Source organism: Anastrepha ludens, chromosome 4 (genome assembly GCF_028408465.1).
Source record: "Anastrepha ludens isolate Willacy chromosome 4, idAnaLude1.1, whole genome shotgun sequence".
In the NCBI taxonomy this organism is placed as follows: domain Eukaryota; kingdom Metazoa; phylum Arthropoda; class Insecta; order Diptera; family Tephritidae; genus Anastrepha; species Anastrepha ludens.
In genome coordinates, this window is record NC_071500.1 from 93,530,276 (window position 1) to 93,545,735 (window position 15,460).

Genomic DNA, 15,460 nt, shown 5'->3' on the forward strand with positions numbered 1-15,460 from the left:
ATTTGTTTTCTTCTTTCGTCGTGTCCATGTGGCTGTCAGCCCAGAGTGAAACCAGGCGAATTCATTATCTGTTCTCTACTTTGTCAATACTTTTCTTTGACAATCAAAAGTACAAAATATTGTTGATGGTATATTGCAAGACACTTTCATTAAAAGTTGTGACACTAGACCAACAACAATGTTCTGTACGTTTGATTGTCAAAGCAAAGTATTTAGAAACTAGAAAACAAATAATGAGTTCGCCTTTTTTCATTCTGAGCCCACAGCCACATGGACACGGAGAAAGAAAAAAGAAACAACTCAGCTGATTTACCAACACCACCTTTAATAGATTCGCCTTGGTGTAGTGCCACCACCTTTAATGAATACGTCTTGAAAAAAGCGAACAGAACAGTAATTAATTTTTTTTTGCATTAAGAAAAATATTTGTTTGGGCCATTCCAAGGCTTTACTCAAAACATGATTAATTTAAACGCATTTTCGTCGCCAAATACTCGAAATACTACGCAAAAGCAAGCCCGAGTTATCTGAGCGCGATATCTAATTTAAAATTCTGATTTTAGTGTGTTTTCAGCGAACAGAAGCTTCTTGAATGTGCGAGTATTTGTTCAAAAAATGTAACTAAATTAAAAATAAATAAATCGCAATGGTTTCTCTTACCCATGGAAATACAAATGCAGTGGGCCTGATGAGTGTTATGTGCCTGATGGGATGTTTTAAATTAAAATAAATAAAAAGTAAAAAGTGAATCAATCGCTTCAAGAACTCGATGCTATTAACAAATACAACAAAAAAGTAAACAAAAAACCAATGGACTTTAATTAATAAGAAACCAACAATTCAGATAATAAAAATTTATAAAAAGTATTATTAAGAAAATAAAACAAGAAGCAAACCCCCTTAATTGTCTTCCAAGCAACCAATAAAGAAAATTCCATAAGTCCTCAAGTTCATAACACGAACGATGGAAAAAGTTGTCGAAATTTACCTCGGCGACTGCAATAAACGGCGAATATTCCATGCTACGTCTCAGCAAGCAACTACAACAATAGCAACGAGTAAGGAACAAAAACAAACTCAAAAGTACTACTACACGAAGAGCAAAATACACAAAAACTACAATAGCAATACAAACCGAAGACACAACGAAAACCGTGGGCAACAACAAACGCAACAATCAAAGCATCGACAAAAACGAACTTCGTGTCAGCAACAGTATTATGCACAAAATGCGGCGACGACCGGAACATCGCAAAAACAACAACAACAGCAACAACAACTACAACCACAGCTAACACCCACTGTCGACTACTTCCGCTTCTCCGCTTTGTATGCACTGGTAGCAACATCCGCTACCGCTGCCGCGTATCATATGCGTGACGCGTACGCGTGTGTGACTGCCTACGATGAAGTCAACGACGACAGCGATAGCGACTGCGAGGACGACAACGGCGGTAATTCTGGCGGTACGCCTCACCATCACAACACACGGCAGCGGCATATCACTGATGCAACCACCACTATGGAATTGAAGCGTAGCCGTACAAGCCTTATACAACCGCAGCTTAGCAAATTGTTGCGAGCCGCATGCCTTCGCAATGGTAATGGAGTTCGTCATGCAACTAGTATTGGTGTGGGTACTGACGGCGCAGGTGGTGCCAGTAGTTGTGGTCTCTTCAATGCGATTGGTACTGCCACCGGAAGTGGCACCAGTTTTGTGGGTAGCGGCTTCGATACGCGTAGCATTTTCTATTTAACGCTCGTATTCTTTATCTATTGTGGTGTGATGATGCGCGCCTCGGTGGCAGCAACGGCCCTTGCTAATGCGACGCATAACAATAATAATAGTGATAGTAATGAAAATAATGCGCCAACGGCAGCGACGAATATGACGCCAAACTCGGCTTCTATTGAAAATGTGCAGACTAAAACGGTAAGAGATTTGATAACTTCTGTACGAGCGTCACCATCAACCACATCTGGGAACGCATCTGCATTGTCTCTATCATCACCTGTCAGCAACTTTACAACTGATATTGTGAATAATAGCCGTAAGGTGTCATCGCTAGCAGTAACGGAGGCGTCGCCAGCCGTTTTGGTGGGTAAGGATGAACGTCTAGCGAAAATGCAACGCGTTGTTAAGCGCGATACCGCTCATGTGCCTGATGATGAGGATGATTCCGCTTATCATGACGACGAATTTGATGAATACGAGGCTTTAATAAATAATCGATCTGGTGAGTAAGAAACTGTCATATTTGTAAAAATATTCGGTTGTTAGGTTATGTTGGTTTATACAGACTGTTTTTAAGGGGTTATATACAGTTAGAAGGCCGAAAAGAGCGATTTTTACAGAATTTTTTCTGGGAAAACTTTTAAATTTACGAGTATTGATCCAAAAATTTGTACACATATTATGTTATCTTTTAACTGTATTTTAAGACTTAGTATTAGTAAAACTATTTAATTGGAAAGGAGCTACAGGTGATCTCTGGGAGCTCCTCTCTAAAAAGTCGTTTTGCGGTGACCACTATATCTCTGAACTGGATCCTCTGAAATTAAAAAACCAAACAGATTTCGTTAAAGTAATGTTAAATCTAGTAATTAGTCGAAGAAATAAGCAAAATAATTTTTTTTGACAAAATGGCGGTTTCTCAAAAAAAAATCGATTTTTGACCAAAATTTCGGCCATAAAGTGTTTATAAAAAATATATTTATACATATTTATATGTGAGAAAAAATCTTGGATTAATTACCAAAAAATATATTTAAGAAATTTGTGTTAAAATTTGAGACTAACCGGTTCAGCCGTTTTCGAGTAATGTTGGCCACCGATTTTGAAAATACCATTTTGAAAAAACGCGTTTAAAGTTTGAAAAGCACTTTACTTTACTCTGAAACGCCTTTTCAAATTTCCGTGTAATTTCGCAAATATTCACCGGATCGATATTAAATTTTCTGTGTGTATTCTTAAATATATGTACATTAAGAAAAAAAAGAAGAAAATTCTAACTGCATATAACCCCTTAAGAAAGAATTAAATCGATGAGCACAGAGAGTCAATAATTCCCCAGCATTTTCCCCACATATACCGATGAACTTAGGGATGTACATAAGTGTGAGCCAGATCAACAGCTTTGCGCTTAAAACAAACGAGTAGTAGCAATAAACTGCTATTGTGGTATCACAATTGATCAGTAACAGTCCAAATGAGTTGGTTTAAAGACCGACTGATACTTCCATCTACCTACCATTCCCACATATTCTTAATCATTAATATTTTAGCAAATTCAATCAGCGCTGCAGCGATACTAGGCTGAACTGTCTAGACCTTCGAAGAAGTGAGCTTGCAGAAACCTAAAGCGATTTCTTCGAAATACGGGATATTCGCACAGAGATTCGCTGCTATCAATTGTGATAACTCTGAGCGATTCCATGCCAAGCGATTCAAGTATTTTCGATATGGTTCTAAATTTTGCTGAAAATTTGTTTATTTGTAAAGGAGTTATGTAATTGAAAAAGGAGTAATTTTGAAAAATATTTTATAATTTGCGATTTATTCAATATTGAACATTTTGGTATTGAGTTCTTTAAAGTCAAATATTTTCGGTTCTTTTTAACATTTAAACATTTTTTTTACCCTTCACCGCATATCAGCCAGTGATGGTAAATGGTTTTTTGAAAAATCCCTACACAACCCAAAAAAATTCCCTACTTTTCCCTACGCTTACAACAAATTTTCCCTACGAAATTCCCTAAATTTTTTTCTCCTGTGTTTACACTATAATGAGGCAATTGCAAAACCCAAATTGAATTCTTTGCTTAAGATTTTTTAAAAATTCCGTACAGAGCTTCTGCAGTGCATTCAGTTCTTATTGAAATTAGATCCAGCAGCTTAACCACAAGCCGCTCGCTTTCCTCGCCGAAAAATCTCACCATGAGACACATAAGCTTATTGAGTCCGATGTCTGTGCTCTCATCGATCATTATGGAAAATTTGTTTACTCTTAATTTTTTAACTAAATTGTCTTTTTCTTCTTTTGCCAATTCATTTTTTATTATGTTGGTGCACTTCTTTCTTGCGAGCTCAGAGTTTTTTATTATTTCAGAATCAGGCACGATTTCTTTTAAGAGTGGGATTAAATGGTCCACCCCTTGCAGCGCAACATTATGCTCAGCGAAGAACATGCTAAGTCTTATTTCGAAATTTCTGGAACCATTTGGTTTACTCGCCTTTTCTAAAAAAAGCTGTTCATTTTACATGTCTTTTTAATTGCCTTCATATTTTTTGGTGCATTTTTGTTTCGGCGAGCTTCTGTTAATCAGACTTGCTCGTTAGCCACAGCTTCAAACTAGCCACTAAAATTTCGTTGCCAAGCCACTTGTTATTGAACTTTTGTTTCCGATACTTGCATTGTTTTTCCTGGTGTTCCTCCGGAGAGTCAGTCGAAGAGGAGGAGCTCATTTCTGTAAAATATATGCATTTTAAATATAAAAAAAAACCAAAACTAAAATAATTGTAAACTTACTTCAAAAGTGAAAAGCACCAGAAAATGTGGGACAACTAACAATTTCCGCGCAAAGAAAAAATCGTGCTAGCGTTAACGAAGAAAAAACGGCAATGTTGCCATATTAACGCTTTTTAAAGTATGCTGCCATAAGGAAAAGAAGTCTGGCATGCAATCTTACTGCGGATTTTTATTTTAAATGTACTTTTTTAATTTTACCCCGCTATTTAAAAATTGTTTCTGTCCTTCTTGAAAATTCCCTACATTTACAGAATTTAAAAAAATCTCTCTTTCTTTTCCCTACACCCTCATGTTTCGACAAAAATGCCTTCATGTAGGGAATTTTCCCTACATTTACCATCACTGATATCAGCCCATATATGGTATTGCAGTTCTGATTCAATTTTATTTCCAAATTAAGTATAATAAAATAATTCAAACTATAATAGGCGTCTTTTTTCGCCAAGACTTAGCAAGTGGCGAATAGATGAATCAATTAACATACAGTCTGTGTCAGAAGAAAATAACCGTTTTTTTTCTTGTAACTTCAAGATACATTTCGTTCTGCTTTTTGCTGCATAATAGTCCCACTCAAGGTCTACGATGCCAGTGCTAACTCAGGTTAGTGTCGGTCGAAACTTTCCCGTAAACGCAACCAAACAAAAACGAGTGAGAAGTAGGTACGCGAAGCATTTCGAGGCGGTTTTTTTTGCACGCATTCGAAAAGGCCGAAATTATCTTACGCCACGGCTGAAAAAGTGATAAAAAAAATCAAAAAAGTTTGTTATGATGTGGAATTAGCGGTATAAGGTGTAAACAAAAGTTGATGACTTTTCCGAATGCGGTTTGAAACGAGTGATGGCAAAAAAGCAGGAAAAGTGATCGTCCAACTTTTTAAGCGGGACCCTTCTTTGTGACTACGCCAAGCACGATCAGTTCTTGCTAAAAAGGGAATAGATGTGAGTATCAACACCATCCAACGTCGACTGAAGGAGGCGAACATATCCTACCGTTCCACATCATCAAAACCACTGCTCTTAGGAAAATAAATTGAGAAACAATAAAACAAGAAAATGGCGTCGCAGTAATGTACTGGCCTTCTCAGTCGTCAGACGTCAACCCCATTGAAAATGTGCGGGGAGTTATGAAAACGCATCTTGCCGGAAGGCCAGTCCATGATTAAAGCAATTCGTGTGTCAAGTTCGCAAAATCTGGTCCTCTTTGTTGACGAGCTACGCAGAAAAGCTGGTTCAAAGCATGAAGAAGATGCCAGGCTATACTCGACAACGATGAAGACTACACGGCTTATTGAGTAATTGCGACTCGTAGTTTTGTAAATAATTTCCTGTAAAAAAAATTTTAAATATACATCTTTTATACTTCATGAATAATCGCGGTTCCTTTTTTCTGACACAGATTGTAGTCGGCAACGCGAGGATAGAGCTGCCTCAAATTACATGTGCTGGTAAAGCGCTTGCGGCGAAACTTATTCGATAACTTTGTTGTTGCTAATAATTTTTCCGCTTGCCAACTGTTTTCTACACTTTACAACTAGTTTTTATATAAGGTTCCGTAAAAAAATACCAAAATATAAAACTTTGAGATTATTTTTCTTTTAACGATTAATTTTTAGAATAAAATATACCTAAAAAAATCTGTGGAAAATCAGTGCAAAATACTGCTCGTATTGGCTTGGGGTATAAGTTCATAGTGTTTTTATTTTTTCTTTTATTTTACAACGATTTGTTTGCTGTTTGGCAAAGGATAAGTATTCATTCGATAGAACTTTTTCTGCTCTACAAAATTATGTTAATTGTATTCTTTAGTTTTTTAATTTTTTATAAGTTTTGAGGCTTAGAAATGGAATACCCAGGAGGCAAAAAGGAACATTTTCGACACCTGCTCTTCTTTGCTTTTGATAGAGGTTAAAAAGCTGCCGAAGCAGCCCCCAACATTTGCAACGTGTATGGAGAAGGTGTCATAGGCAAGTCTACAGCACAGAAATGGTTTGCAAAGTTCAAAAATTGTGACTTTAACGTCGCGGAAGGCCTTCTGAATTCCATGAAGAACGTCTCAAATCAATTTTGAAGGAAAAAGGTCGCCAAACCAGTCGTGAATTGGCGGAAAAAATTAATTGTGCTCATAAAAGGATTCTGAATCACCTTCATTCATTGGATTTTATCGAAAAATTGGGACCTCACGAGCTCAACGAAAAAACACAGAAAGTCGCCTTCAGCTTACTTCTAAGCATCTCTCCCGCCATCGAGCAACAGGCGGTCATCAACAGCGCTTTTTGTACGGAATCGTCACGACAGATGAGAAATGGTGCCTTTACATGAATATGAAGCAAAGAAAGGAGTGAGTGGCTCCAAGAGATACGCCAAAGCCGAGAGTCAAGACGGCAAAGAAGATCACGATGTTTAATATTAAAAATATAAAAATATACTAATACTTAATACGAATACTAAAAAAAATTATAAAAATGTGAAAAGTACCGAAGATATTTGACTTTAAAAAACTGCATACCACAATTTTTTTATTGAATAAATCTCATATTTTTTCCAATTTCTTCTAGTTCACTTCATATTATAAAGTACTCGTATCCAGTTGCATATAAACCAATTTTCAGAAAAATTTAAGACCTTGTCCAAAATGCTTGGATCACTTGACGCTTGACATGAAATCGCTCCCCTGTGGCTTAATTTTCAATGCCTTGCTTTCGAAATATCAGACTTTTGTGGGCTACGGTTAAGTTTCCATTCTATTTTTTTTTTTAAATGTGATTAATTTATTCTCCAATATGCACACACACATATGTATTTCTGATTTTCTTACATTTCATTTCAGCAAAAGGTAAATACATCGGTGCTCCCTGCTTCAGCAACATGACGTGCGAAACTTCACTATTGCATGTCACGTGCGAAAAGGAGACAAAAACCTGCGGCTGTGAAAAAAACTATCCAGTACAGCTTGGACTAACCAAAGGTTGCGACAAGCGTAAGTAGGCGGGGCTGGCAAATGAAATTGTATATATGGATTTGTATGTACATATGTACACTAGCGGTTCATAAAATCGCACTACACTAAAGATAGTATCCGGAAGAGGGTCACATTACTGCATTATTTTTGTGTTAACTGCCAGTAAAAGGACAAGAATTTTTTTTTAATATTTCAGTGCATTCCGGTTGAGTGAAAAATCAGTAGCGCTCGAGAGAATTTCTAAGCCTAATAAAAATTTGGTGGGTATCTCTACCGGGCATTGCCCATTAGATATCCATGCAGTGAGACCTGGCATTGCTTCAAGTCCTTTCTACATAAGCTGTCTGGGGTATGAGGTGGTACCTTCTTCTTAGTTGCCCTGTTCTCGTTGCGATAAGATTCAGACATCTGAGATCTCAATTTTTTAGAACACCTGCGGATATAGCAGGTGAGCTATAGTGATTTTATTACGAGCATGAAGCGGTTAATACAAATGTAATTAGCCACCGGCGGCCGCTGTAGCTGAATGGGTTGGTGTGTGACTAACATTCGGAAGACTTATGTAGGTTCGAAACTCCGTGAAACACCAAGTGAAGAAATGGTTTTTTCTAATAGCGGTCGCTCCTCCGCAGGCAATGGCAAACCTCCGAGTGTATTTCTGTCATGAAAAAGCTCCTCATAAAAAATATTTGCCGTTTGGAGTCAGCTCGAAACTGTAGATCCCTCCATTTGTGGAGCAACATCAAGACGCACGCCATAAATAGGAGGCGGAGCTCGGCCTTACACCCAAAAAAGGCCACCGTTGATCGTCGTCCTCCAATCCAAAGCCTTTTTTTCCTTTTTTCTCTCTGCTTGGTTACTTTCCCTATGCTTTTTCTTCTTTATATCATCGCAATGGATGGATTGCGATTATTTGTCCAAGTAGGACAGCCATTTACCCTATATTATCCTATGTCCACATGGTGAAATATTTGCAGTGCTTTGATTTTAAGGAAAGTACAATATGTTTTTGAAGTATTCGGTTCAGCAAGCTTTTCGTTTCCTCGGTGGTCTTTCGAGGGCTATGCCATCCTATCTTCGATTCCAATGGATCAGCATTCGTCTTTTTTGTTGTAACAGTTGCACATTTGAAACATTACTCTATCTAATTTTTAGGTTTATTGCCGTGATAACTTTTTCATTGGTTTTTATGTTATAACGAGCAAGACGCCACTGAAAGTGAACAAAGCACACATAAATTGCAGGAAAAATAATGTAGTTTTCAATACGAGTGTTTTTTTTATTGACCGTTAGTGTACTTGTACTAGTATGTTAGTTAGTGTACTTGTATGTAGTTAGTGTAAGGGTGCACATACATAGAAATTGGGTTTCTTCTAATACTAAAATTCATTAATTTTTGAATAATTTCTATTACAGCTAAAAAACTGGGCGAACAGTGTTTCTACGATGAAACTTGTATGTATAACGACGAAAATTCCCTTTGTGTTCAGGTGCGACACAATGCCATCTGCCAATGTGCACATGGTTTTCATTCCGTAAGTCACACGAAGCCAACGCGACGCATTTTTTGTACGAAAGGTGAGTTTGAAAGTTCAATATAAGATATTAATATGTATAAGTATGTATGTGTGTATACCTACGTAGCGGCAATTACTCACAGTGAGTTTTTGCAGATGAAATGGCGGAGCAATCACTAAATTTATGACTAGAAAAAATTGACTAATGGTGGCAATGCCAGCACCTACTTGACTGTTGTAGATCAGATTTTTAATTTTGTGACGTTCTTTAACTGCTACATTGACGTCAGCCGCATATGCTGTGTATTGTAATTGACCTCAACTGGGCACATCAGGACCTAGGTTCTTTCGCGTGGTATTCAACGGAGCTGCTGAATTTTAAATCAGTGAACTAAATCGATTTCATCGTAAAGCTCGTTCAGCTTATTAGTCCGCATGCGGGCTTATTTTAAATTTTATTATTTAATAGCCCCACCTGCTATGTTCTTATTTCGATCTATTTCGTTATCTGGCGGATTGTCAGACCAGCTCTAGGCTTAAGATATATAATATCTGGCAAAAAATACAGTGTCCCTCAAAATAATAGCAGCGCGACATATTGCCAAGTTTTGGAGTATTTCGATTTTTTAACTGAATTTTTATAGCTGAAAATTTAAAATTTTTTTGCACAAAATTTAAAAAAATTCAACAAATTTTAAATAAGTCTAAAAAATTTGTTTAACTAAAAATATTCTGGGTATGCCGTTTTGTAGCCCATGCAATTCTGGTATAATATCGTGCATGTTTGAAGTGGATTGACTGATTTTTGACAATTTGTTTTTGTAGACGGTGTAGCGCATTTTGAGGACTCGTTATGCAGTTAAAGAAAAATAGTTTATTTTCAAATTCAAAGTAAAAAATGTGTGAAAACAATACAAAATTAAGAATCAATTTACTTTTGCTCGATATGACCACCTTTTGCCTTGACAAAACCTTGAGATGGTTCAGAAACGAATCGCAAGCTGCCGGAATGTGACTTGCAGGTATTTTGGCCCACTCGTGGACAATGGCTTATTTCAACGCCTCGAGCCTAGTGAGTCTTTTAGTTCGGACCTTCCTCTCCATAATGGCCCAAAGAGCTTAGTCCATCAGATTCGCATCTGGTGAATTTGAGAGTCATTGTGTGGACGTTATGAAGTTCGGAACTTTGTTGTTTTTTAGCCATTTTTGGTTCACTCGAGCTTTGTGAGATGGTGCCGAGTCCTGTTAAAACGTCAATGGTCTGCTACCGAAATGTTTGTCTGCCCACGCCTTCGAAGAACCCTCCAGAATACTTTCAGGATAATATTTCGCATTTGCCATCACGCCAGGTTCGATGAAAATGATTGGAAAGCACCAATCTGCGATTACAGCGGCCCAAACCAATACTTGTGGGGGGTGCTGCCTTTTGGTGGGCAATCGATGACTCAAATTCTATGAACGGTCGGTCAAATAAACCCTATCGTTTTGGGAGTTCACGAATTGCTCAATTTGAAACATTTTTTCGTCAGAACAAACAATGTTCGGAAATTGACCGCTTCCGGCCAAGCGAAGCAGCTCCTTTGCTCTCTCAAGTCTGATTTGTGGCTGCTTTTGTATGAGATCATGTGCCTTTTGGATTTTGTAAGGCTTGACCTTGAGATCACTTTTCAGTATGTGGAGCAGGCCAGGTGAACCAACTCAAACATCATGAAAAGCTGATATTCATCAGAAGAAGGTTTTGTTATCAGTTTGGTGGGATTACAAAGGAATTGTCTACGTTAAACTCTTACCACCCAACCGAACGATCAATTCTGATGTCTACATACATTAAACACCTAATGAAATTAAACAATGCAGTTGAAGAAAAGCAGCCCCAATTGACAAATCGAAAAAGTATTGTATTCCATCATGACAATGCAAGGCCACACACATCTTTGGCCACTCGGCAAAAATTATTGGAGCTTGGTTGGGATGTATTGCCACATATGGTGGATGTCCTAACCTTACACCATCAGATTACTTTTGTTTCGATCTTTACAAAACTCCTTGAATGGTAAACAATTTAAATAATAATGATGATGTCAAATCGTTCAGTTTTTTGCTAATAAAAACCAGAAGTTTTATGCACGTGGGAATATGATGCTGCCTGAAAGATGGCAAAAGGTCATTGATCGAAATGGACAATCCATTACAAAATAAAGTTATTTAGTTCCATGGAACAATTGCCTTTGATTTTCTAAAAAAATCCGCAATCACTTAGTTGACAACCAATAAAATGCCAGTCAACTTCGTTTATTTCTGCAATTTAATTGACATTTTCGACGACAGGCCTGCCTGTGCGAGGTGCTTCTTTAATATGAAAAATGATTGAACGGAATCGACGAAACCAAAATGCCAGTAATTACCAGTTACAGCATCGGCACTAGCTATGATGACGGCGGCACTGTCAAGGATTATGGCCAACACTGATGGTCCCACTCAGAGCAGAAGAGCGATCCTGGCTAAATTTACCCAGTCTACACTCATGTATGCAGCGCCTATATGGGGGAAAGCCATGATGCAAAAACATACATACGCGAAGAAGGCGGAAATAGTTTTTAGACTAAGTGCCTTTAGAGTTGCCTGTGCTTTCATATCGGGTATCATTCCACCAGTTATAATGGCTTCCGAAGTGGGTAGAGTATACGACAAAGCCTAAACAGGCGAATAGTGGCTGAAGAGCGCAAGGTGGAAAGACAGGGAACAATAAATGAGTGTCAAAAGCGCTGCAACCATGATGCAAAGAATAATGAGATGGCGCCCATCGTGGTCCCGTTACTTTGCGCTCAGCGAATTTGACAACTAGTTACGTGATTTTAGCTCCAGTATGGCCAGATTACCATTTTCGTAACTTGATTTATCATTTTTTTTTTGTTATTTTTATTATTTTTTGTCTCGGAGTTTTAGTTCTTTCTTCATGACATTTTTCTAGTTGTTCTAATTAAAATGTCATGTTTATAATTTTGTAAAATATACATTTTTTAATAATTATTTAAACAATTCACACAGTTTTATTTAGCTTTACTTTTTTTTAACATCTGGTGGCATTGCCCGCGAGTGCAGGTGTTGTTGGTGTTCTTCTGCTTTCGGCAGTCAAATCTCTCTCTCGCTACTGCAGTGTTGCCTAGCTTTGGATATAAAAACGCATTAAAATGCCTATTCAAAGAAAATAAACCAACAAATTTTTATTGAATCACTTAAAGAACTTTGTATGCGAGACAAATTGTCTTTAAAATGTGCGTTTTTTTAAATAAATGTGTCAAGCTTATGTACAATTTAATGTATGAGGTTTTTTTTAAGCGAGACTCTTTTGTTAAGGGAACGACTTTTTTGCTATATTTGAAGTTATGTAACTAGATAAGGTACTCTCTTTGTAAAAATGTCAGTATGGTTTCTTTAGTATTTTCTGGTATTTTGTTGTTTATTTTTACAATGAATATAACTCTTAATGCCCTATGTCTCACTAAGGATTGATGACCGGAAGAAACGATTACACCTCTATGGTTTTAATTCGCATTCAATAAATATTCAAAGGCTTTTTAAAATGTGTAAAAAGGCTTTCAATCTTAAGAAGAGTTGAGAGAGGGGCATTTAATATTTTTGCATAACCTTAAATGGAGCCAAAAATTAAATTTGCACTTTCAAATTATCAAATTTTATAAGAGTAAAAAAAATTTCATTAGCACTAAAGTCTTCTCAGAGATCTGGTCACATTGCCCATGATTGCGGTTATTGTTGATGTTTATGAATATTCATTTCTTCTTTGAAATGTGCGTTAATAAGAAGAAACGGTAAAAAACGTTTTAGTGAATATTTACGCAAAAATAAGATAATTCGTGAAAGTGTACTCGTATAAGTGAAAAATAAGAAAACATGAAATGTGCAGTGAAAAATTGTGCTAGTAAGAACCTCAATAAAGCATACATACATATGTTTATAATATTTCATTAAATTAAAGTTAAATGTTTTAAAATATCTATAGGAATAGTAACTGAGCACCGATCCACGGACTGAGTACACTGCCTCCGCCATCCATCCAGTGGCACCATCCGTTCAAGGCACTTCTCCTGGCGCAACTCCATCAGCACTATTAAAATCCACATTCACACATTGTTCAATCTTATCAGCGGCTGTGCAACAATATTAGACACTATAAAATGTGCAGATCCACGACTTGGTTGAACAATTTAATATGATTTGCAAAATATTTAAGATTTTCCCCACCATTTTTTCAAAATACTAAATTTTATAAGAGTCAACTAATTTTCATTAGCACTAAAACCTTCTCAGAGTGACCTTTTATAACATTCTTTCTTTAATAATACAGTTTTTTTTAACTTACAGTTTCGGTAGCTTTAAATTAAACGCAAAAAGAAACAAACACGAAACTTCAAAATTTTCGCATTTTCGGTATAAAATAGCACTAAATTTATTGCGAAGAGCAAATGGTTGGCAATACTGCACAACTCAGCAAACGTGACGTCACGTACGCTCTGATGGGCGCAATCTTGTTTCTATCATTCTTGCGCTGCAACCTAGCGACAAAAGGGAGGTGGGAAGTACAGTGAGAACGAGGAACATATTTTCTTCTACTGCCCGAGTACGTATCTGAAAGAACGTCAATTTAAGAGATAATATTAGAGAGTGTAGTCCCAGGCAACATTGTAAATCACATGCTGCAATCGAAGTTTGTTTGGGTCAAGATGAGAGAATGGTCCACGAATGCGTTACAGGAACTGCGGAAAAAAGAATAGCAACGCAATAAAGAAAACAGACAAATAAGTAACGAATAGTAGACAGAGACATAAACATATATATATATGAAGAGCCATACTGGCCAGCTTGGCACTGCGATGCAATGCTTAAACGGCGGTACCGCAGGGCAAACTAAAGCTACAGAGGTCGGAGTTAGGGCCTAGTACGTAGGTGTACTGTTTCGCAAGTCCAGTTAGTAAGATAATACCAACTGTGCGTGGTTCCGAATGAGATGTATCTTTAGCGAACAGTATGAATCGTGCATGCCATCCCCAAACTTTTCTCGAAGCGAAATTCGATAACTCTATACATGCTAAGCCGGCTGTGAGCGTATTTAATGTTGTGAAAATTTTATTATATAATTTATGGGATTTAATATATCTTTAATTATTTTTTCTCCTAAAAAACCCGATCTTCAGATATTTAAGAGAAAAACAAAAACAGAAACAAAATTCATCAAGATTGTATCTTTCTCACTTTATTTACAGACTTAAAGGAGCTGAATTCTGATTTACCTACTTTACTGGGTGTTACAACGGGGATCGCAGTGCTAGCCGGGCTGATCTGTATGGTATTACACCTTTTCAGTAAGACGAAATACCCACGTCCACGAAACTTCGGCGATGCGAATCTCCCGCCACCCATTATGTACTCCAGTGATACAGGTATGTCCAAAAAATAGGTCGATTTCATTAAGCCTAGCAAATAGTGACCAATTGAATGCTTTATTTATTATTACTTATATATATAGTTAGAAAATTTTCTTTTCGCTATAAAACATCCTCCATTATTATATACTCGTATATGTTTGTATGTAGGTAGCACATTTTAAATAATATTAGAAAATACTTCCTTTCCACTAAAAAGCTTCCTCCACATTGTCCGTCTTATGCTCAAATATCTCCTATTGCATATTGCATCGATTTACCATTTAACACCTCACTTATGTCCACCTTTGAATCTGATATGCCTTCACCGATTCCAGGTATACCATTGACAGTACAATCGGGACGTCCATCATCACGTTCCAGTCTCCGTTCGAGCGGCTCAATCGGTTCCTATGGCAATCGACGTGCTTCTTCCGGTGGCGCAACAACTGGCGGCGGGCATGGTGTGGGCATAAGTGGTGGCGGCAGTAGCGGTACGAAAGGCATACTCGTCTCTACATCACGTACAGGTGCGGCTAGATCGGCCGCCATATTGCTTATATCGTGTCATTTGACGGAGATCGCCAAAGAGGCGGCTATACGCACCACAACGTCGCGACAAGCCTCGGGGGCTGGCTGCAGTGCGAATTCGCGCGACAATCTGGATGATAATGGCTCGGGTGGTGCCACAACAGCCGGCACAACCGGCGGCAGCGGCACTCGTAGTTGCGATAGTACATTGTCAATGACGCGTCACCTGCAGAAGCAGTTGAATCATCAGCGTCATTTGTTAAGTCTCGAGCTGTCGCCGGCAAAATCGAAAAATAACGATAGAATTAGAACATTGTTGGGCATTAATGGAATTGATAATTATAGAACCGATGACGATGATGAGTTAAATAGTTTAGATCATAATCACCTGCAAATTGGTGCATTGCCGACACCGGCCAGTGAAACGCCTAGATTTGCGGTAAACATACGCTATCTCTCTCAAAACTTTCACTGTCACTGCCTC

The 15,460-nt window shown here is 37.6% G+C and overlaps 1 protein-coding gene across 2 annotated transcripts in view; it reads left to right on the forward strand.

The window, feature by feature from the left end:
• LOC128860211 (uncharacterized) overlaps positions 1-15,460 on the forward strand; it is a 63,264-nt gene that overhangs the window by 28,812 nt on the left and 18,992 nt on the right. Inside the window, exons 2-6 of one of the 2 annotated variants that reach the window (XM_054097537.1) lie at positions 564-2,237; positions 7,356-7,505; positions 8,904-9,065; positions 14,287-14,463; positions 14,784-14,975. In XM_054097537.1, the coding sequence (XP_053953512.1) occupies positions 965-2,237; positions 7,356-7,505; positions 8,904-9,065; positions 14,287-14,463; positions 14,784-14,975 (1,954 nt within the window). In that variant the 5' untranslated portion in view covers positions 564-964. Of the gene's footprint in view, positions 1-563; positions 2,238-7,355; positions 7,506-8,903; positions 9,066-14,286; positions 14,464-14,783; positions 15,416-15,460 lie in introns of both variants that reach the window. The other variant, XM_054097536.1, reaches the window with a different exon arrangement.